This window comes from Condylura cristata, unplaced genomic scaffold, assembly GCF_000260355.1.
Source record: "Condylura cristata isolate star-nosed mole 26May11 unplaced genomic scaffold, ConCri1.0 scaffold00039, whole genome shotgun sequence".
Taxonomy (NCBI): domain Eukaryota; kingdom Metazoa; phylum Chordata; class Mammalia; order Eulipotyphla; family Talpidae; genus Condylura; species Condylura cristata.
This window is the reverse complement of record NW_004567140.1, coordinates 5,190,671-5,212,749: the sequence shown is the minus strand read 5'-3', so window position 1 is coordinate 5,212,749 and position 22,079 is coordinate 5,190,671. Positions and strand designations below refer to the sequence as shown.

Sequence of the window (22,079 nt, the reverse complement as noted above, 5' to 3'; positions counted from 1 at the left end):
AATTTACCCCAAATTGTCACTGTGCACGATGGGCCTACTTGGTTCAGGGCATAACAAAAATATGAATTAGGATTCCCTCCACAGGAGGGTTAGGGCTGAGATGAAGAAGCAAGTCCTCACATTCAAAATGTGGGTCTTTTGGAACAACCACCACCATGATTATTAGCTTCTTGGGCTAAATACTTTCTACTCTATTTCATAGATTCCTCGAACCCATCTGCTGTCTGATTACAAAACTAGATAGTAGCGCAACTGACTCAAACCAAAGCTGGTCCTCTTTACCTCTTCACGAAGCCGCTTCCCTCCCCATAGCTGGTACACAGAGCCCCACATGTGGGCACATGATGGGTCTCTGGTGCTCAGAAAAAAGGGGTTTGTCTCCATGGGACACGCTGAGCAGACATCATAAAGTAATTTAGAGAATGGAGACAACCGTGTGGGTCAGTGTCCAGGAACGCCCCCCTGGGCAGCTGGACTGGAGCTGGCCCCCGAGGCCAATCTGCACTCAGGAGGAGAGGGAGTCTACCCTGACATCCCTCCAGATGGAGTCAGGGTGTGGGTGGGAGCCAGGGGCAGGCTTCTCCAGAGCAAGAGCGCAGGCCCAGTGCGGCGGGCTGGATGAGGGTATGTTCTCAAAGTCAGGGAGGCAGGTCACTGGCAGCGGCTCAGCGGGGCCACTAAGAGCACGAACAGTATTCTGGGAGACTGCCGAGAGAAAGGCAGCTGGCCAGGGAGGGCTGCGCGGGAGAGGGCAGTGAGGCGTCCAGGGTGGGCGCTGCAGGGGGCGGACATGCCCGCAGGCCAACACCCGGAAGACGATGACGACGTGGGGATTATGGGGCAGCTCGTGGACTGGGGGTTGAGACAGAGATGACACTAGTGGGACGGCCTCCCCGGAAGACGATGACGACGTGGGGATTATGGGGCAGCTCGTGGACTGGGGGTTGAGACAGAGATGACACTAGTGGGACGGCCTCCAAGGCACTTCCCTACAAGGGCAGGCACCCCCGTCAGAGGTGAACATTCCCCAGGTGCGGGCAGGTTTGAGAGTACTGGCCAAACGCTGGTTTGTGTGTGTGTGTGTGTGTGTTTTAACCACCTTCATGATTTCATTGCCTTTTCATTTCATCCTAGGCTATAACTATCTGCACATCATGGTTTGATGGGTTAGGGCCTTGTGTCCTAAGGGTTATGAAAGCAATATGTCATTTCACATGCTCACCTGCAGAGCACTGAGCCTCCGGGCGAGAGCTGGGGAGCCCTGCCCTGCGGTGCAGGCTTTGGACCTTGGCCCCAAGTTGGCACGCTGAGCGTGTCCAGGGCCCAGGCCGCCCACATGAGTCTGTAGGCCTAGCCCCGGTATTCAGGGTCTGGGAGAGTGGGCAGCAGAGGTGGGTGCAGGAGGGGTCCTCCCCACCAGGAGGCCAGCAGCCCACAGCAGCCCATGAACTCTGGGAACTTGTCCTACAGCCCAGACAGAAACAACCGGCTGTGTCCTTCCTCGGCCATGCGCAGTGAACCCACTTCCTTCCTGGAAGGACTCCTTCCTCCAAGGTTGCTCCCATGTCAGGACACAGACACATACCCACACACACATAGACAGGATGTCCCCACCCTCTGCACCCCAAACAGCAGACCCTTTAGAGACAAAACCACAGCAAGATGAAGCTCGACCAGATTCCTGACAGAACTTCGGCTCTGACCTCTGCCTTCAGGTGAGACCACACTCCACACAGGCACTGAGTCTCCTAGGGCATCTGGTTTTGCAGTTCAGCTGTGACTCTGGCTACACAGACCTCCTGGTGGCTCCTCTTACACACCAGGCATACTCTGAACTTAGTCTTTGCACTTTCTATTTCCTCTGCCAAGAATACTCTTCCCTCATACGTGTGTGCCTGGTTCCCCTATCTCCATCAAGTCTTTGCTCCAATTTCATCTTCTCAGTGTGGCCTTCCCTGATCACTTTAGAAATGTGACGTCCTCCCCCCTCACCTTCCCAGCATAGAAGCTCAAGTACCTGCACGGTGAAAGAACAAATAAACAGTAATATTGCTGGAAAGCATTTAACCAAATGGTTTCAACCACCTTCGTCTGATGGCTACAAATATCTGAAGACAGCCAAATTCACGTTTTGTCTTTCCTGGAAGAATCAGAAGTGCAGGTCTTAATCAGAAAGGAGCAACTGGGTCTGGACAGACTTAGTTGAGTGACTGAGGGCTCCTGAGACAGCCCCAGCTGTCAGGCAGCAAGACCCCGTGCCTGTTCATAGGAAGGACCCACCCAGCAGAGCAATTCCAGAGAGACTCCTCAGCCCGGCCTCCTTGCTACTCCAGCCAGCCCAGCATCTTCTGTAGTCAATGACGGTGCATCACTCCTACCTAGAAGCTACTTGTCCAGCAATTTCTGTGGCTCAGAACCCTGCCAGGAGTCCAGAAGGATGATGAAGTCTAAATTCAGACTTTGCCACAGTAAAACCTTGTCACAATCACTTACTTATAGCGCTTTTCACAGTCGCCAACTGATTTTTACCTATTTAATCCCAGGTCATAAACAGGCAGGAGCGTGGAGAAGTTAGGTCAGTAAAGCACAAACACACTAGTCTTTGAAGGGCTCTTCATGTCCCCACTTAAAGCCTATTTATTCCTGCCCTACACACTGTGGTGACAAAGTCAGGCATTTAGTTTTCCAGGTCATCCCAGATTCAGAGTAGAAGAGAGAAGGGGAGTAACTCAAGGTAGGAACACTGAAAGCGGCAAGATGTGACAGATGACAGCAAGAGAAGAGACAGGAAAATTATAGAAAAGAGCAGAGTTAATTGCATTCCATGACCATAGGCAGGGGGGGCACATAAATTGCTCCCGAGGGGCGCTGCTCATCTTCAGCACAAAGCAACAATACCAAATGAGGACTCCAGGCCATTGGGACAGAGGATAAATGCTGTGTGAGCATTCAGTTACTTCTGGTGACAGACACCACATGAACGCATTCTCTTGTTAATATCCCTCTTGGCTTCTAAACTCTCCCTGAATTGATAAACAGAGTTTGAAAAGAACATTTCCATTTTTTAAAAAGTAAAAACCCTCTCTAACAAGTAGCGCTGTGACAGAACTTCCTGGCTATTCTCAGTGGCTAAAGCCTTTGCTCCCATCCACCCCCAAGTAGCCGGTCTACACACTCCCTTTTCAGACCCAGGCTGAGAGCCACAGTTTGCCCCTTCCTTCCCCCACTACTCCTCATTGTTTCGCTGCGGAGCTGCATAATTTACAGTCCCCCTGTGAAGGGCCGTGTGTTCCAGAGTAGGAAGCTGTCACACTGAATAGAGCACTGCTGGGCTGTGTTCACAAACAGCTTTCACCATGCCTCTGTGCAGTCAGCACAGCAAACCTCCTCCTTGCTAGCAGGCCGCTCCCCACAGGCAGAGAGATGGGGGGGGGGAGGGGTTCTGGGAAGGGCTGTAACCGTAAATCCTCTGAGTCTGCTGTCTAACAAAACAGGACCATAAAACCCGACCAGATTTTAGTCAGGACTGAAACAAGATGCCCAGAAGACCTCCTAATTTGGTCCCTGTAACCCAACAAGTTAGGAACTAATTTTCTCAGTTGGGAGGGCGCTACCTAGGAGGACAGGGGTGGCGACTGGCCTCAGGGTTTTGGGTGGGAACTCAAAGCAAGAGCTGGCAATAAGCAGACCTGTGCGAATTCGAAGACACTAGTCCAGCGCTAGCGGCAGCCAGGGGCCCTGGGAGACAGTGTGGTTGCGGGGAGGAGGCCCAGAGTTCTGTAGGCAACTTGAATCCAGGAGGTGTGCAGTGGGGAGACACCTCCAGCTCTGCACTGTCCCCCAGTGATGAAGCAAGGTGGGACCGGAACAAGGTTTTGGGTAATCTCATCAAAGCATCTTAAGTTATAGATGTGTTAAATGTTGTATAAAAATCAACTGTAATTCTATGTAACAGATAAAAGATAAAGTTCAAAAAAATATAAAGCAATTACAAGACCGTGGTACATGACAACTATCTAGCTGTAAATCAAACAAAAAGTATATACAAGACCTCTATGGGAAACAAATATTTTAATAACAGTTTTGGTAATGAAACATATGGTAAAATAAAACATTCTCATGGAAAACTCAAGATTTAAAGATGCCAGTTCTACCCAATAAGCCTAGTGGACTTAAAGAAATGCTAGTCAAAAATCCCTGTAAGTTTATGTGTGTGCGTGCAACACAAACTGACTCGAAGGCTGATGGCAGCAGGACGCCCAGGAGGACTGTCCAGGTTGGGGTGGGGCTTGCTAAGCCAAATACCAAGGCATATCATAAAGTCACGGCCATCAGCTGATGACACAAGAAGCAGGAGTCAGACAGGATGGATGCAGCGAGAAACAGATGCCTGAACACGGCAACACTAACAGCAGGTGGCTCAACAGAAGAGTGACTAAAAAATGGCCTTTTCAATAAGTAGTGCTGGGACAGATGAGGAAAAATTGAAACTGAAGCCCTGTTTTACACCACACATAAGAATCAATTAAGGATTAAACACCTAAATATGTAAGAAAAAAAGCATCAAAGCTTTTTAAGAGTGGGAATAGACAGGAGAGCTTTTGCCACTTCAAGATGAAGAAACATTTTAGAAATAGGACTCAGAAAACATTAGTCAAAAAGGGGAAGACGGACAAATTTGACTACGTTAAAAATAAGAATGCCTTTCACTGGACTGTGGTGATAGTACACGGGGGATTTGGTGATTGGAAGCCCAGGGGGATGACAACTGAGATGGAAAAAGGCACAAAATGATGTAAAACTAAACTATCATATTAAGAAAAATAAAAACACTTTTTTTCCATAGCACCCCATTCACAAAGTGAAGAGATAAAACATATATTAATGAAAGAAAGAAATACCAGTAACTTTAAAAAGTAACAAGGAGTATAGACACTTCACAAAAAAGAAAAGACACAGGTCAATAAATATGTAAAACATTCTCAGACTCACCTGTAATCCAGGATCTGTGAAGTATGATCACAATGAGATGCTGCAAGTTACCTATCAAGCTGGCAAAATTAAAGAGTTTGGCAGTACTAAAGATTGGCAAGGATCTGGAGCCACTCCCTTTTAATATAAGTGTAAAATGGAAAACAACATGGCAGCAGCTGAATCGTGGAATCTCCCCAGCAATTCTACTTCAAAGACCCCTTTACCAATGGACATACCTCAGAATATATCCCCAAGTACTCCTGGCAGCCTCCTTCAAAACTCTCCCAAACCCAACAATGTGGGAGATAAATACAGTATAGTCATATCCACCAATAAATTCTATATAGCAAGGAAATGAAAAATATGTAGTATATTCACAAATATTCATAAGTATAAAAGCTACATAGAATTATTATAAATATGTATATATATATATGCCATAGAATACTATCTAGCAATGAGAATAAGTAAACTACAGCTATAAACAACTTGAATGAATTCTACAAATACAATGCTGACGGAAAGATATGACTTAATAACATAATAGCCAATTCACTTCAAATGACATCAAAACTAGGGGAAACTGAACTGTCTAGAAAATGCATCCATCAGTGGTAAACTCTACAGAAAAGCAAGGAAACAAACAGGAAAGTCAAGGTAGAGGGAGTTTTGTTCAAGAAGAGCTATTTAGGGGTCTTCTTGGTTACTAGCAATGTCCTAGTTCCTAACCTAGTCAAGGTTTACGTGAGCTCTGACCTTTTAAAGTAAGTGTACGTTTTGCATGTCCATGGCTCTCTATCACAACGAGAATTTTTTTTTTTTTAAAAAAAAAAAACAAGTCTCAGTGTCTTCTCCTCCAGGAATTGTTGCCCTTGCCCACCTGGAGGCAGGTGCTCCGCCAGCACCCTGGCTCTCCCTGGCCCAGCGCTTATGACCAGTCAGGATGTCTCTGCCTGTCTTGGCCAGCATTGTATCCAGCGCCGTCTCTGTGTCAAGCACATGGTGAGTGCTTACTATTTCTTCAATCAATTCCTGCATCTCAGTTGGTAACAAACCATTAGGCCTGGCCCAATCAGCTGACCGCCCGTGGTCTGATGGAAGGAGACCCAGCACCAGGGAGACTGGGCCAGGCCCTGCCACATCACCCTGGATAAATCACTTTTTTCCTGATAGGAAAAATGACACAAATAGCTACATTTTGGTGAATTTCAACAGTGTGCTAAGTGTTTTTGGCAATGTTACCTCATTTAATCCTCACAAGGCACCTACAATATATTTTTAAAGATCTCTTTTTAATGAGTAGGAAACTGAGGCCCAGAGAGATTACACACTTTACCCAAATTACCCTGAGTCAATAAATGGCAAAGTCAAGATCTCCAAAATTCTCTGACAATGCTCTGCTGGCATCTCTTTGTAAAATGGAGATCAGTAATGTCTGGGCAGCCCGACAAGACTTGTGCAAGGCTCGAGGGAGATAAAAAAAAAAATGCACTGCTCAAATGTAAAGAAAATAATATGCAAAAGTATCTGCCATGGGCCCACACAAAAGGGCAGGTGGTTTCTATACACTGAGCTTTCAAGCATGTTGTAAAGGAACACTAAGTCAGAGGGAAACTAGGAACACACATCAATAAATTGATCGAAGGAAGCCACCAAGAACCACACGCAATCCAGGCAAACCAGCACCGAGTGGCCGGCTGCCTGGCTGAGCAACGGGCCCCCGTCTCTATGCTGGTCCCCTGTCCAGCCTCCACATGGCAGCAGAGGGGTTTATCAGGCTTACTGCAATTCTCGTGTATGTGTGTATATTAAAACTACATTATGCAAGTGAAATCTGCTGAAGTACTATTCACTTCCAGTAAACTCACCTTTTTCAGGTATACAACTTGATAAATTTTGATAAGCAAATACAGATATATAACCACTGCTACATATCTCCCAAAAGTTCCCTTGTGCCGTCTGCTGTCAGCTCCTCCATCCTGCCATCCCTGGAGACCACGGATAGGATTTCTGTTCTTATGGTTTTGCTCTTTCAGAGTGAGTTGGGTCAAATGCCTTTCTCTGGCCACCCGGGCACCCACCCGGGCTCTTCCGTGTCTCTTTAATGCCGTTTTGCACCACTGTCCCTGTCCTGTGGTCCAGCCTCACTGGCCTTGTTCTATTTCTCTCTCGTTTCTGCCTCAAGGTCTTTGCGTCTGCTATTCTCTCTTCTTCAAACCTGTCCTCAGCTGCTCTGTCATACCTCATCTCCTCCAACCACTCTTCACTGTTGAAGCCCAATTTCCTCCTTTAGAAGACTGCACGTTATGAAACGGCCTTGCTACTGGATAGTTTACTGTTACTCTCCCTTCCCTGGGAGCTTGCTGGTCCTATGAAGGGCTCTATTCCCAAAACTAGGGAAGTGCTACCACATGGCTGGTCTACCGGTCTCACAGAGTGAACAAACCTGTGCCAGAGAAGGCAGGAAACAGGCCATATGGCTCAAACTCTCAGGAAAGGATGAGAGAAGAAACAGGTCTTACAAGCACGCAGGGAGCAAAGAGTGGGAGGAAGGGCTACGGGTCTCCACTCAGCCAGGTTCTCCCTCCTTCACCAGCCCTTCTCCACAGTCCCCCACTGGGGTATGCTCTCAGGAGCCAGAGCCAGGGCCTCTCCAGCCCTTCCCTCTGGTGCCCTATCTGTTCCTCTCTGGGGCACAGGTGCCTCGTGGCTTGGGTCCCCCTACATGGCCAGTGTAGGCCCATCAGCCTCTCCTCTCCTCTCTGTGTGAAGTTAGAGAGGGGAGCCCAGGTGGCAGAGTATTCTGGAACTGTCCTCAGCATTCCTCCCAGTGGAAGAGCACACCGATCCTGGTCTTGTGAAACAAAATGATGAGCGAGGGATCTCCATGAAAAGGGAGGTTCCAAGTTCCCAGCCCCACCTAAAGAAGGGTGGAGCTGAGAAGGAGGGAGAAGCAATGGCTTGGAGGGGCAGAGATGTGTGAAAAGGCCTCTTGCTTCTAGCTTGAGACTTGCACCAGGGACTTGGGGACATGGAAGGAGACACGTGGAGAAGAGACATGCAGAGACGCTTGGAAGGGACATGGGCGAGAGACTGGTGGGAGGTTGACAGTGGCAGCCGTCACCTTGATTTGCATTCTGATTTTGCTCCTTCGATCCGGGGCCCTGTCGGCCCTTGCTATGGTTCAGTGCCAGAAGGCACCTTACACTTGTCGCTGGCTTTTGGGGCTCGGCTCAGCAGTCCTGCATTGGGCGAGCTCTGTTTGGCTGGGCATTTACCCATGAGGGGATGGGTAACTTTGGGTGTTTTATTGGAAAATCACTATCATTTCTTTCAAAATTTTCTCTCTATGCACACTTTCTAGTAAAGTTCTTTTACTCTTAGAGTTTGGTTTGTCTTTATGGGGCAGGTGGCAGGGCCCATTTAGGGTGTGTATGTCTGCAGGTCCTGGGGTACCCCTCAGTAGCTCGCAGGGCTCTCCCCTGTTGGTGCAGAGTGCACGTGGACACAACGTGCACCGGCAGCCACAGTTCCCTGAGTGGATGGCCCAGTTTCCCTTCTCAATTAGCACTAGGGTTCTGAAAGCTTCATTTTGTTCTAATTTATTATCTCAGTTGGGGGTGGTCAAGGGAGAAGGCGGGGAATTCCTCTGCCAGGGGAACATCTGTTTTGTTGGACAGCAAGATTTAAATTATGCCCTCAAGATGTGAGCAGAAGCTTATAGATCATTCAGTCCGGTTTCCTAATTTTACGTGAAGATATTAAGTCCTAGGGAAGTTAAGGAATGAGCCAGCTAAACAGGGGCAGGGCTGGGGACAGAACTCGGATTTCTGTACTCCTCTGAGCAGATTTGTGTTTCCCATAAAATCTGAAGTTTGGCTTCTATCCCTTTTGCTCTGCTGAAGGCCAGCGACAGCCCCAGTCATCAAATACAGTGGCCTTTTCCGGGTCCTGCCCTAATGGGGCGATGCCACAGAAGAGAGCCCAGCTGCCTGCACAGAGCTTCCCGGAGCTGGTCCCACCCAGGGCCGCAGGAAGCCCCCTCCCAGCTGGAGCTGGGTGTGCGGAAGGCAGGTTCTGGCAGGGTCCCTGCTCACCCCATGCTGGGGGGCTCCTCTCTAGCTGGCTACGCAGGGGCATGGCATCCCCCCCCCCCCCCCCGCAGAGCCCTACAATGCAGTCAGTGCACTTCATCAATCTGCCGGTCCTGCTCCCCACTCTGTCTCTGGTGAAGCCTCTCACTGGCCCTGCACCTCTGGCCTGTGCCCCAGCTCTGTATGCATAAATAAATAAATCTTTAAAAAAAAAAAGAAAAGAAAATCATTGAACACAGAAGTTACTCTGTGTAACCCCAGAAACCATGCTGACTGGTCACGCTACATGCCCTGTGCCACCCGACCTGATGGCATGACCAAACGCCATCAGCCACGTTCAAAGCTGGGAGAGACTCTTCTGCTCTACCCACTCCTCCCTGTGTTCAACCAGATGCCAAGGCTCACTATTCTGCCTCCCCGGCCTCCCTACCACCCAGTTCCTCACGGCCTTTCCTACCCACCTCTAGTTCAAACCACTAAAATCTCTCTCTGCTCTTTAGCCTTGTCTCTGGTCTTTCTTCTTCAACTGCCTGGCTTCATACCCTACTGCCCTACTGTGTATTCAAAGTACACCCCACTTCGTTTAAAAGACTGGCAATCCCTACAGCTCTACCCCTCTCTCTGAGCCCAGCTCTTCAGACTTCAGCCTGCCCATACCACCTTGAGGTGCCACATGTTTGAATTTTCCTGTGTGCCTCAGATAACAGTGTTTCCTCTTCGTGGAGGACCTCCTCTTCTCTTCAGGACCATCTGAGTAGTAAAGGCGAGAACTGCAGCTCAGATTAATGTCTGTAAAAGACATTCATTGGTCCAGAGCCAGCTTCAGAGATGACAACAAGCAATGCCAAGTGTGTTTCCCTTTCTCTCATCTTGTCTCTCCCCATCTCCAGTCTCTCAAGGCCTCAGCTTCTCCCATAAGCGAGCGTCTTCCTTGCAGAGAGGAATGGAGACATGGAAACACGGCCACAGATGGTTCCTAGCTTTCATCCTTCCACTCAGTTGAGAATCTCGCTGGGATTCCAGATAAAGAGCTTTTCTCCCAAGGTGACTGCAAAACTAGTTTTGGATTCATCAGAGAAGTTTTGCAGTGTGATTCTCCTGGCTTGAGACACACTGGGCCACCTCTGTGGCGGGAATGGCATGATTTGAGTCACAGGCCCACTCTATTTCCAAACAGCAGCGGGCAGAGACAGCAGCTCCACTGAACAGCCCGGCAGAGTATCGCTGGGCAGAGGAGAGCCAAAGGTGTGGGCAGCACGCTCGTCCCTCCAGCTGCTCATCCCTAGCAGGGCCCGCACCCTGGTGCGAATTACACCCCACCGTTGCCTCTGGGTGCCTTCGAGGCACCGACTTCTCTATTCCAACTGAGGCAACTCTGAGGGCAGGGACTGGACCCCTCATTGACCAGTCTAAAGCCTTACCCCACAGGAGAGACTGCAGAAAATGTTGCACTGTCTGAGCTGTCCTCAGTCAATGATTTAGGAGGCTACTGCCCGACTCCCCTGAGGCATTGACAGGCTCACCTAATCTCCAGCAGCTAGGACAGTACCTGGCCCATAGAAGGGACTAGACAGGTACTGGGCAAAGGGATACAGGAGCGGTATGAAGAGAATAAAAGTTGTGGTGTTCTGGGAAGTGAGCACAGCTGCTTTCTAAGTCTTCCCACAGTTGAGTGAAAAAAGTCATAAGGTAGGGACTCCTTCCTCTTCTTGTCCCCACCTCCTGCCAGGTGCCCCCCACACCCTCCTGTCAGTCTCAGGGAAGGCGGTGCACATTCACGTCAGGATCAAACCACCACCCACACTGTAGCCGCATCTCTGCCCCTCTCGCCACCTCCAACTTCCTCTTCCCACAACATCAGACTCCTTCATTTTTTCTCGGAGGATCTGAGCCCTCCTTGCTAGCCAAATGGACAATAAAAACAAACCCTCCTGTGCCCTGGCCTCACTCCTCCTTCCTCCCTCTTTCCCTTTCTTCTACAGCCTGGGCTTCTTTTCCAGGAGTTTTCATTCATGGCCTCAACGTCCTCATCCCACTGCTTAATTTCCCACTGCAGTATGCCTTCCCTCCCACAACCAGTTCTTGCCAAGGTCACCAACAGCCCTTCAGTGCCAACGGGCATGTGTTCGGGCTTCATCTTATTTCATTACTGCTGCATCTGACTCAGCAAACCACTTCTTCGACTTCTGGAAAGTTCTTCCTTCCTTGGCTCTCCTGATACTGCCCCACCTTTGTCTGCTTCTCACTTTCCCGTGCGGGCTCCTCCTCCAAGACGAGCCTCATTTCCTGGAGCTGGCATGCGGTGGGGGTGCATCTTCTGTCTCTGTTCCTCCTCACTCAGTCCTGTGAGGTTACCAACTTCTATGGCCATTGCCTCCCATAAGCACGGTGGAATTCCAGGTGTATCCAGTCCACATATCCAACTTCTTGCCAGGGATGTCCACATGGATGACTGTCAAGGAACATCAGCTTGACCAAAAGAAATCGTTTTTCTTCCCAAGCCATACCCCTTTCTGCAGCATGTCTCTGTCTCAGCGGATGGCACTAACATCTCACCCACGTCCCAAACCAGACAACTCAAGTTGTCTACATCCTCTAAAGCTGAGTTCCTCTTTCAGACCCTTTCAATTGCTCTTCAAATAAGTTAAATGGTTCCAATGCCCAAATCTCTCTTAAATCTATCTGTTGCCCCATATCCCCACCACCAATGTATAAATGTATTCTTAATCTTCTCTTGTCTGGATCACAAAATAAGTGCCCACCTGGAGGTCTCCTGCCCTCCACTTCAGTCCACCAGGTGATCTTTCTAAAGTGCAAACTGATCCTGTCACTCCCTTTCTTAACACCCTTAGCTGGTATCTCATTATACTCAGAATAAAATCCAAAGTCCTCGCACAATAAAGACCTTTCATGAACTGCTCATCTTTCATCTCTGGACACTCATCTAACATACTGCACCTAACTGAACCAAATTATTTTACATCCCAGCATGTTTCATGTGGCGACATCTCAGTGCCTCTGCACAAGCTGGTTCCTCTGTCCGGCACCCTTTTTCCTTCACCTGGCTACTACTCGTCTTTAACACTAAGCTCACACATCATTTCTCTCGGCCGGTTTCCCTAAACTCTCAGCCTAGAGAAGGTGCTCTCTGTTCTCCCACAGCCTCGGGGCACCTCCCCCCTGGAGGTAGCTCCTTTTAGGCTGAACTACTGTGTCCATGCCACCATGTCTATGCCTAGTGTGCCAAGGTGCTCAGTAAATGCCTGTGGAGAGACACAGATGGATGGTTCAGCGGATGGGTAGATGGCTGAATAGATGTAAACGCTACGACCCTGTCTCCCCAAGTCTTCTCTGAAATACTTCCTCCCACTGGAGCTGGAGCCTCCAGGGGCACCTTCTATTGCCACAAATAAATGGCCACGCTTCTGGTGCAGGGATGAAAAATGATTTCAGAAGCTGCCCAGACAGTGGTGAGGGAACACTCTGGTGTGAGAATCAATGTCATATGTGAGGAGGGAGCCCAGCACCAATCCAGAACCTGCTGTCTTCTCAGCCACTGACCTCCTCCAAGACCAATGCCAGGGCACCTGACTGGCTTGCCAGCTTGCTGCTGCCCACCCTGGTAGTGATCTACTAAGAAGTCTGTGGGGCGATGGTGGAAAGGACGTAGTTTCTGTATCACATCTGAATACATCATTGTCACTTACTAAGCGGAGTGGCTCTGAGACTCACTTCCTCATCTGTAAGATGGAGTTGATTGTATTTACTCATAGGTTGATGCAGGAAAAAGAATCAAGGTAATGGATGGATTGAAAATGATGAGAACAGTCCATGGCCATCAGAGGCTTTCAATATTATTATTTGGGCTTCAGTAAAAATGAGCTTGCATTCTTCACACACCTCTTTTCTTCTGCTAACATTTACTAGAACCCTCCTGAATGCCAGACATTGGGCTCACTGCTGTGTTTTGAACATCCCTGTTGTAGAGCACTCTGATGGGAGGGGATATCTGGACAGGTGAGGGAAATAGACACATAAACACCCAATTAATTTATAATGAATAATAAGCATTAGTGCTCTGAGACCCTGTAGGCAGGGTTGATTTTATAGCAAGGAACAGCTGTTTCCATAAGTAACAATTTTCTACAGAAAAGCTATCTACTGGCTAAGACATAGGTGTAGGGTATCCAGGATAAACCTCTGGTCAAGGTGTCCTATCCTTAATAGAAGTCATTCCTCCTTTCCCTTTTCTCCATTCTGGGTTAAGAAATCAAGTGAGTAGGGGGACAAGTTCAGTGCAAGGATTATTAGTCTTACAGGATTTTATTTTACTTTAATATTTCTGTGCTATGAAAAGCACAATGTTTTTCCTTTTCTCTGTAAAGAAAATTAGAACTAAAGATGGCTCAGCAGATAAAAGCTGTGGGTGGTAAATACTCCCACTATCCCCCCCTACATTTCAGGCTTCTAGGCTTGTCATTGCATTTACTGATCTGAGAGCTGGAAATCTATAAAAGGTCTTTCTATGGAGAAAGCACATATCTTAATTAAGAGGTGAACAAATGGGAGCTCCGAGGGGCTAAGTGAGCTGCCCGAAGTCAAATTAGAGAATGAGTCACAATTAAAATCCATTTCTCCATGGCCCTCCCTGGTGGCACAGCGGGTTAAAGCACAGCACTAAGAAGCTAAAGCCACTTCAGCATGAGTTCGATGCCCACTCCGGGGGTGAACCACATGGCATAGCAGACCTCTCCTGACCCACCCACTGCTCCCCTCAGCAGTGGACTTTGTCCCATCGGCCTGTTCTGCTCCCCACTCTGTCTCTGGTGAAGCCTCTCACTGCACCTCTGGCCTGTACCCCAGTTCTGTATGCATAAATAAATCAATCTTAAAAAAGAAAATCCATTTCTCTGTCCTCCTTTGGATCTCCCAGCTCCCTGGATGTTAAGAACCTGAACCCAGGCAACTTCCTTCTCATGTAGCCAGAGTAGAAACCAGGGCTTTCTCCATTTCTAAGGTTCCTGGAGGCCACAGACAAACCACTTCTCCCTCGAACATGTCACTGGGTTCTCCTTTCAGAAACATCCTGTTTCTTACTAACAGGAACCTTTCAGATCCTCCTCTGGTTTGAGAATCATGTCTGTATAAAAAGTTCGGTTAGAGGTAGTTATCTGAAAATACCTCTCAGGACTATGACTTTCCTGGCTGACAAAGTTTTGGGGTTAAGAGTGCTGTTCTTCAATTATCTTAGCCTTAAAAGAACTTTGATAGGTACACCCACCCCCACAGGATGAAGCCATAATTGATGTTTTTATATTGAGAACCTCAAAATTGGTCGCAAGACCCTGAAAATAGACTACTGAGAAGATGAAAGGAGCTTGGGGTACCCCTGTTCCAACTCTTTCAGGAAGTAGAGCTCCCAGAGAGCCAAGGACAGCCACTTATCTGGGTCCAGTGCTCGTTCCCATTCTCTGTAATGTCAGCCAAGTCTTTTGAGCTGAAGCGGCAGAACCAACAGAATGTCACATCAGTTATGACAACAGTCGTTACATAGCTGGTGCTGCAGAGAGACAAGGGGAAGAGGCGAGAGCATGTCCACATGTCCCCCCTTCCGGCTCTCAGGCAGCTCGGTCCCTCACACATGAGAAGGAACCCCATCTGGGGAGGGGACACCCATTAACCAATCAAAAGAAAATTATAGTTGACATATGTATGATGATTTCATGTTCTAGAAAATCATAAATAAGGGCCTTTCATATATTATGTAACTTAATGTCCACCACAACTCTATTAGCTCATTATTTTATTATCAACCCCATTTTACAGGTCAAGAAACTGAGTCACAAAAAGATAAGGAACTTGTTAAAGGTCACATGTTAATGGTGGAGCCTAGATACTTAAAGCCCAGCAGCCTCATTAGAGAATTCATGCTCTTAATCACCCCTCAATTTTAGAGAAGCATGCCAAGCTGCTTCTCTAAAGAAACTATGTGATTAACACGCCACTACCCCTGCCTCCTTATCCTAATGACTGATATGCTGGACAGTTCCCTTTTACCAACATTTTACATGCAGGAGAGGAATGGAAGAAAATTAAAATGTGATATGAATCCGAACCATTTCGTAGGGTGGAGTTTGTCTGAGCATGGTCAAGCTTCTTATAGTGATGCAATCACAAAGAAAGTGAGGTGAAAGATCCTTCTCAGAGCATCTGTTGTTTTTACATGTATACATAATAGCATGTGCGTACGTACACATCCCTTTTTATGGCTTGTTTTTCAAATATCGGATGTTGTTCTTTGCTAGTGACAATTCTGGGGGAAACCCTATCCAAGATGTTATTTCAATCTGAATCATCACCTCACCAGCTTATCTACTATCTTCCATATCAAGATGTACTTGTGATAATGATCTTATAAAAAAACAAGTCAACAGGTCCAGAGGGGACATGCTTGTGATAAGCCCATTGTCATCAAGCTGAGACTTAACTTGATTACAGTTTGGACTGTCCCCAAAGTGGAATGTTAAACCAGTTAATCAAGAACTGATTAACTAATGAGGGAATCGGCCCGCTAGACCCCTGCCACCCCCAAAGGAAAGTAACCTTGCAATAAACAACTTTTTGCTTAGTGTATCATCCTTGTTCCTGCCCCCTTATGCCTGCAAGCCTTTCATTTTGTGTGCCCTCAGCGCTCTTTCCTACCTCTTGGTTAGATACTACCTGAACTGCTTTTTGTTCAAATAAACTCTGCAAATGTTTAAGATGACTCGAGTTTATCTGCATCATAGGAAATGAGAGGATGAATACACCCTGGGAAACAGGGACCCAAATTCCTGCATCTGGATGAGTTGAGCACATGGCAGAACAACAGGACCTTATTCCACCCAAATCCCCTGCATTGACAAAGATAGGGTTCCATGAACAGCCAGAAACATGAGTAAGAAACTGCCCTACCTTGAGCATATGTGGCATGCTAAAAGCCTGGGGCATATACATGGAGAGTATTCTCTAGGGAGTTCCAGGCTGAAAAGTAAAACAGTGCACTTTGGCTCTGGGCATTGTAAATCTATTCTGGACCACAAAGAGAAAACAAAAATCCTAGATTCCTTTAGAGGCATGTCACACCAGCCTGAAGCTTCATCCACTTAATCTAGTTGGTGACATCCCTTTCAACAAGCAGACAGGGTCTATTTCAGAATCCAACAGGTAACTGAGGTTCAACATTTCGTGGCTGATTCCTGAGAAGATCAGGTAGACTGTAGCTACTCCTCTGGCAGGGAGGTCTGTGGTATTTACAGCTCAGTGAACAGTGAGGCGGTGGAGAGCACCATCCATCAGCAGAAGAGAATCATCTGCTACTTGATCTGACATTCTGTTCCCACTCACACGGTCTCCAGGAGCAAGGTGCATCAGTATGAATAAACATGGGGACAAGGGAGGAGAGGGAGAAAGCTGCCAATGAGATGGCTGCAGAAACAACAAGGCCTCACACCTAGAGGGGCAGTTCTCTGCGGACTTCTGCCCAGAAACCCTTTGGGGATGTGCAGGAAATGCCCTTGTAATGGCCAAGATTTCCCATGGAAAGACTGCACGTTGCCATTCGCTCCACAGATGCCTGCTCCTTAGTAGGTGCTAAAGAGCAGAGTGTTGAATGAATGCAGGCTTGGCCCGGACCTAAGCCAAGCAGCAGAACCCTAACGAGGGCAAACTGTGGTGCCATGGAAACTCCGCAGTTCACTTTACATTTTCATCAGGTAGACGATGCAAGCGGTTGTCACTATTTGTTCAGAACAGGAAGTCACTTGAGTCCATACTTCATAAAATAGAATTCCCTTAAGATGTTTCTTTGTAAAGGTTTTGTAATTAAGTACGATAACACCCACTTTAAAAATCATGATTCGGGGCCCTTCCTGGTGGCGCAGCGGGTTAAAGCACAGCACTAAGAAGCTAAAGCCACTTCAGCATGAGTTCGATCCCTGCCCCGGAGGTGACCCACATGGCACGGCAGACCTCTCCTGACCCGCCCACTGCTCCCCTCAGCAGTGCACTTTGTGGATCTGCCTGTTCTGCTCCCCTCTCTTTCTCTGGTGAATCCTCTCACCGCCCCTGCACCTCTGGCCTATACCCCAGCTCTGTAAGCATAAATCAATAAATCTTTAAAAAAAAATCTTGATTTGGCTGAATAATTAGAAGAGTCCCAGTGATAGGCTACAAAAATGATGTCACAGGTGAGGGCGCAATCTCCTAACAAGCGAGATGACTTCAAATGCCACACACACACAGAGTCACTGATTACTCAGAGTATGAGTAAAATGATCTTTGTGCTCTCTCAATTACCATTGTTTATTTCTTCCAAAGGAAACAGTTTGGATTGTCTGACATCAAACTCCCAAACACTAGGTCACAATCACATACTCGAAGGAATAAAAACAAACCCAGAAACTACATCCATATCAAATTTCTACCAAAGTATTAAGAACCAAGCTTTTAGAACGATAATCTGTAGCACCTTTTACATGGATGCCAATTGCTCATTAGAACATGCATCAAGTGAAAGAATTTCAAAGGTCAGTCCCTTCTGCAATGTTCCTAGCTTGATGAGCTTATTAAGACTTTGCTCTGAGCAGCATCTCCCAGCAAGTCCCTTATCATATAATTCCAGTTGCCACAGGCAAATATGGAAGCCTATTCATTCCTCTAATAGGCATGCCACCGCACGAATGTGAACACAGGCTGCATGGAATGTCTCTCTGCTCTTCTGAAAATGTTGATTAAAAGGGGTCTGAAGATAACATGACTATCAAGATTCTTCCTCTCAGTCCCGCAAGCTGACCTGTCATGTTCCAGTCCCCACTAGGAAATCTCCTTTTCACAGGGCATTACTTAAGGAGAACTCTCATTTCATCTGCCCAGGTGAAGTAAAACAACATCCTCTTTAAGTCACACCATGGCCAGGTAGTTGGGCACCAATGGAATGGAACAGGAACGTCAGAAACTGCCTCTGAAATGCCATCTAGATTTCTGGCCAACCCACCCATGCACAGCCCCGGTTCAACCGATTCTGAGTCGAGTGGTGATGGGGAATGTCATCTCTGCAAGGGAGGACTCAAAGAACTTGTCACTAGGATACAGTGACACCAATCCCACATTCTGTGGTTAATAAAACAAGTTCTGCATCCAGCTTGGCACGAGGCCCTGATCTGATTTATTTCAAGCCAACTGGAGGGCTCACAGGAAAAGCAGCCATTCATGAATGCTTCAGGGTGCTGGGGTCCACTGTTCACCAAATTTGCATGGGCCAAAATCCTTGACCTTCCAGCAAATGTAGTCTCTTTCCTTGAGAGAGTTGGTATATCATTGCTGTTTTAGAAAAAATATTAATAGGCCTACCTATAAAATCTGTTTTGCCTGATATTTTTCTCCCCAAAAGTGTAGAAGGGTAGGTGAAGGAAAACTGCAGGTAAAAGAGAAGAATTGCTTGGATAGCTGATTTAAAACATCTCCAAGCCAAAGCCCTTGATACTTCTTTTTGGTCACTGTAACCAATATGAGACACATGAGACTTTCCCAGAAAAGACTACATACAACCTTCATTTAAGTCTTCATTCGTGCCCCAGGATATAATTAGGAAATTTCATTCTAAAATGGCACACCTCTCTCCTCTGAGGGCTCAGCTCACTTTGAATAAAAACAGCGAGGTACCCTTTGGGGGACTTAGTATATATTTTTAAACTTCTTATTAAATCAACCTAATTTATGGGACATGTTCAAGGAAAGCAGATAAGGAGCTGCTTTGATACGGATATGCAAAGTTAATGTGCAGACTCTAGCATCCCTCCTTTACCTGCCCCCACCCCTCCACCGAGCCCTTCCGAATGCCTTCGGTACCCATCGCAGCGGCTCGGTTCTCTCCGCCCAGACCCCGACTCGTTTCCGAACAGTGCCGAGTCCCTCCGAGCCCCGCGCCCAGCCCGCGCCAAGCAGAGCCGAGCGCTGCCGAGCTGAGCCCCATCGACTTTTCCGGTCTCGGCTGGGCGCTGTCCACCACTCGCAACGCCTGAAACCTCACCCAGCTCTGGTGGCCGAGGTTTCTACAGGGCTCCGAGCCCGCCACTGCAGATTACAGACTTCTGAAGTTTTGAAGCGTTCCCTTTTGGAAGAAAAGGGGTGACGCTACTTGCATTCACTGATCTGCAAGGGCTCCAAGCAGATGCAACATGCACCTTGTTGCAAAGAGCAATTCCCCAGGCCCCGCCTCCCCATCCATTTGGGTTGCACTAGCTCCAGAGAAGCCCCGGGCCAAATTACCCTAGACTCAGAGGGCCGCGTGAGCTGAGGGGCCCTTTGCAAAGAAAGCCCCCAAGGAGCTCTTGAACAAAAATAAGAACATGTCAAACAGACGGGTGAAATTGTCTCCGAGTCGCTGCTCCCTACCATCATGGCGCCGCCTAGAACCCGCTTGTCATGCCTGTTACACATGCAAGAATTTTTGCATCTTAGTCCTGAAACCACAAACATGTCTCGTTTCCCACCCACCTTTCCACGAAAGGGGTTTTTATTTTCCATTGTTTTCCTACGGGATGCAATTACTTCGGCTATTCTGTCAAGTTGAAAAATAATCATTTTTGTTTACGGCACAGCAACCCCTAATTAGGAGCTGTGTGTGCACGAAGGTGTCACAGCAAAGCTTAGTGGAATCCTCGCTAAACGGTCTTAACGAACTCCCCTGTCCTGGACTGACAGGCCAACGGAAGCAGGGGAGCCAGGAGGCTCGGAGGGCGGGGACCCCCTTCCCTAGCGACCACCCCTTCCCCAAGCAAAGCTGCCTGAAGGTTCACCAGGAACTGCCAAGTGGTTGGGCAAGAGGCAAGCCTGAGTAGGAAGGAGGGGCGAGGCTCCTTATTAAGAAAGTGTGGAAGGGAAGGAATATCCCATTTTGTTTTAATTTTCAACCATCACTCAAATCCACCCCCAGTTAATTAGGAGGGGAAACTGATACCTAAGGCAGAAGGGGGCGGCAGCAAGTGGGACCTGAAATCCGCATTGTGGGGAGATTACATAGAGCCCGGCCTATGCAGAGTGTAAATAAATACATTGATAAAGGCCATAGAGTGCAGGAAAACTGCCAGTGTCAGGAGATCAAATACTGGGAGGGTGGGGGAGGATGGGAGCAGCAAGGGGCGGGCATTCAGCTTCACAGCCAGGGCTCCCTTCCACCTCTGCCTCGGGTACAGCTGTGGCAGTCACATCCCTCAGAAGCCCACCCCCTCTCCTACTCCATGCCCCTTCGCCTAACCCTTGTCTTAGGGGGTGGGTTGGCGAGCAGTAACCAGTCTCCAATTCAGCACCAAATCCATGAACAGCAGACACAGATTCCTCCCCACCCCAGTCTAGTGCTGGGTCCCCTCCATGTTTTAGCCAAGTTCAAAACCACTGCCCCTCCCCCCCCCGTGTGATTATGGATAATGGGGGGGTGGGGGGAGGGGAGGGAAGAGAGATAGAGAATGAAACGGAAACAGAAATAAAGGCAGTGATACACACGAACCACCCCCACGAGCAAAAGTAATGATCATAATCATGCCAATAGTGTGATGTTCTGATCAATATGGCGGACGCTGTCATTCATACAACTACAGGCGGTCCCCTTCCCTCCCCCCTAAAAAAAAAAAAAGCCACCCAGCCCGGGGTGGAGGACCCAGAACCAACGTAGGGGGAGGGGGAGGGGATTCAAATTCAGGTGTGTGTGTGTGTGGTGCGTGCTAATGTGTGCACGCATTAAAACCGGGCCTGGAGAGCAATGTGGAATGAACAAGGCAATACAAATAGCAAAAAAAAATTATTCTAATAAAAGTACAAATCCCAATGCTACAGGGACTTACTTCATCTGCTTCACAATGGTGCTTTTTCCTGATTCTCCAGCCCCTGTTGGGACAGACAGGGGGGGAAACTGGTAAGTGTCAGCTTAGGGGAAAGGGAGGGGGTGCCAGGGGGTAAAGCATGCGAGGGAGTGCGAGATCCTGGGCACTTGGTGGTGCCAACTCGGAGAGACCAGGACTCCTGGGGAGCGAGTGGGGGGGGTGCGGAGTGGCCGGGGTCGGGGGTGGGGGTGGGGTGCCAGCCGCGGTCCTTACCCAGCAGGAGTAATTTCACGTCTTTGGCGGCGCTGATGCCATCCTCTTTGAGGTTTTTCTCAATCGCCTTGCTCCGCTCGAGGGCGGCTCTCTCCTCTGCGCTCAGAGTACATCCCATGGTGGCCCCTTCCCTGCCACAGCCCGCACGACTCGGCTGGCACGGCTCCCCGGTTCGGCGCGCCCCCCACCCCCCCAGAGAGCAGAGCCTGGGCTCAGAGGGGGAAAAAATCACGATATCCTCCCCTTGGTTGGAAACAAAAATTTCAGGAAACCGACCCCCCCAAAAAAAACCCGGCAGCTAACAAGATTCCAGCAGCGAAGACTCGCGGCAGCTGGCGGGGCTCTGGGGGTGTCGAGGTGGCTGAGATCTGGGGCTCCGGAGCCGAGGGAGGAGGCGTCCACGGTCCGAGGAGGCGCGGGCTGCAGGCACCGAGGCTTGTGCACAACCCCAAATAAATAAAATAATAGTCGAGGCAGGAGCCGCAGCCGGAGCCGGAGGGTGGGGTGGGGGGCAGGGTGGGTCCTCGGCCGCTGCTGCCGGAGGAGGAGGCGGCGGCGGCGCGGGGTGTGGAGGGAGTGAGTTAGGGGGTGCTGCTAGTGCATGTGCATCGCCGCTCCTCAGCCGTCGGTGCGTCCGCGGCGCCTTCGCCGACCCAGCGAGCTGGGCAGGGCTGGGCAGGGGGCCGAGCCGGGGGCAGGTCTCTAGCAGGAGGCGGCGTCGCTGTCTCTCAGAGCTCGCATCGCCCGGCGGAGTCCACCCGAGAGAGAGATCGCGAGGGAGCCGCGGGCAGCCGAGAGTTCGAGGGGGAGAGAGAGAGAGAGAGAGAAAGAGAGAGAGGAGCGGCTAGAAGGGAGGGGAGGGGGAGAAATGAAGGGAGAG

General features: G+C 48.8%; 1 protein-coding gene across 3 annotated transcripts in view; it reads right to left on the bottom strand.

Moving 5' to 3' along the window:
* Positions 1–22,040, bottom strand: part of GNAO1 (guanine nucleotide binding protein (G protein), alpha activating activity polypeptide O) — a 151,318-nt gene extending 129,278 nt beyond the window's left edge. For 2 of the 3 annotated variants that reach the window (XM_012733178.1, XM_004693571.2), the window contains exons 1-2: positions 21,200–22,036; positions 20,948–20,990 (exon numbers count right to left, since the gene is read on the bottom strand). In XM_012733178.1, coding sequence (XP_012588632.1) covers positions 20,948–20,990; positions 21,200–21,317 — 161 coding nt within the window. In that variant the 5' untranslated portion in view covers positions 21,318–22,036. Of the gene's footprint in view, positions 1–20,947; positions 20,991–21,199 lie in introns of all 3 variants that reach the window. The other variant, XM_004693572.2, reaches the window with a different exon arrangement.
* Positions 22,041–22,079: the final 39 nt, after the last annotated feature.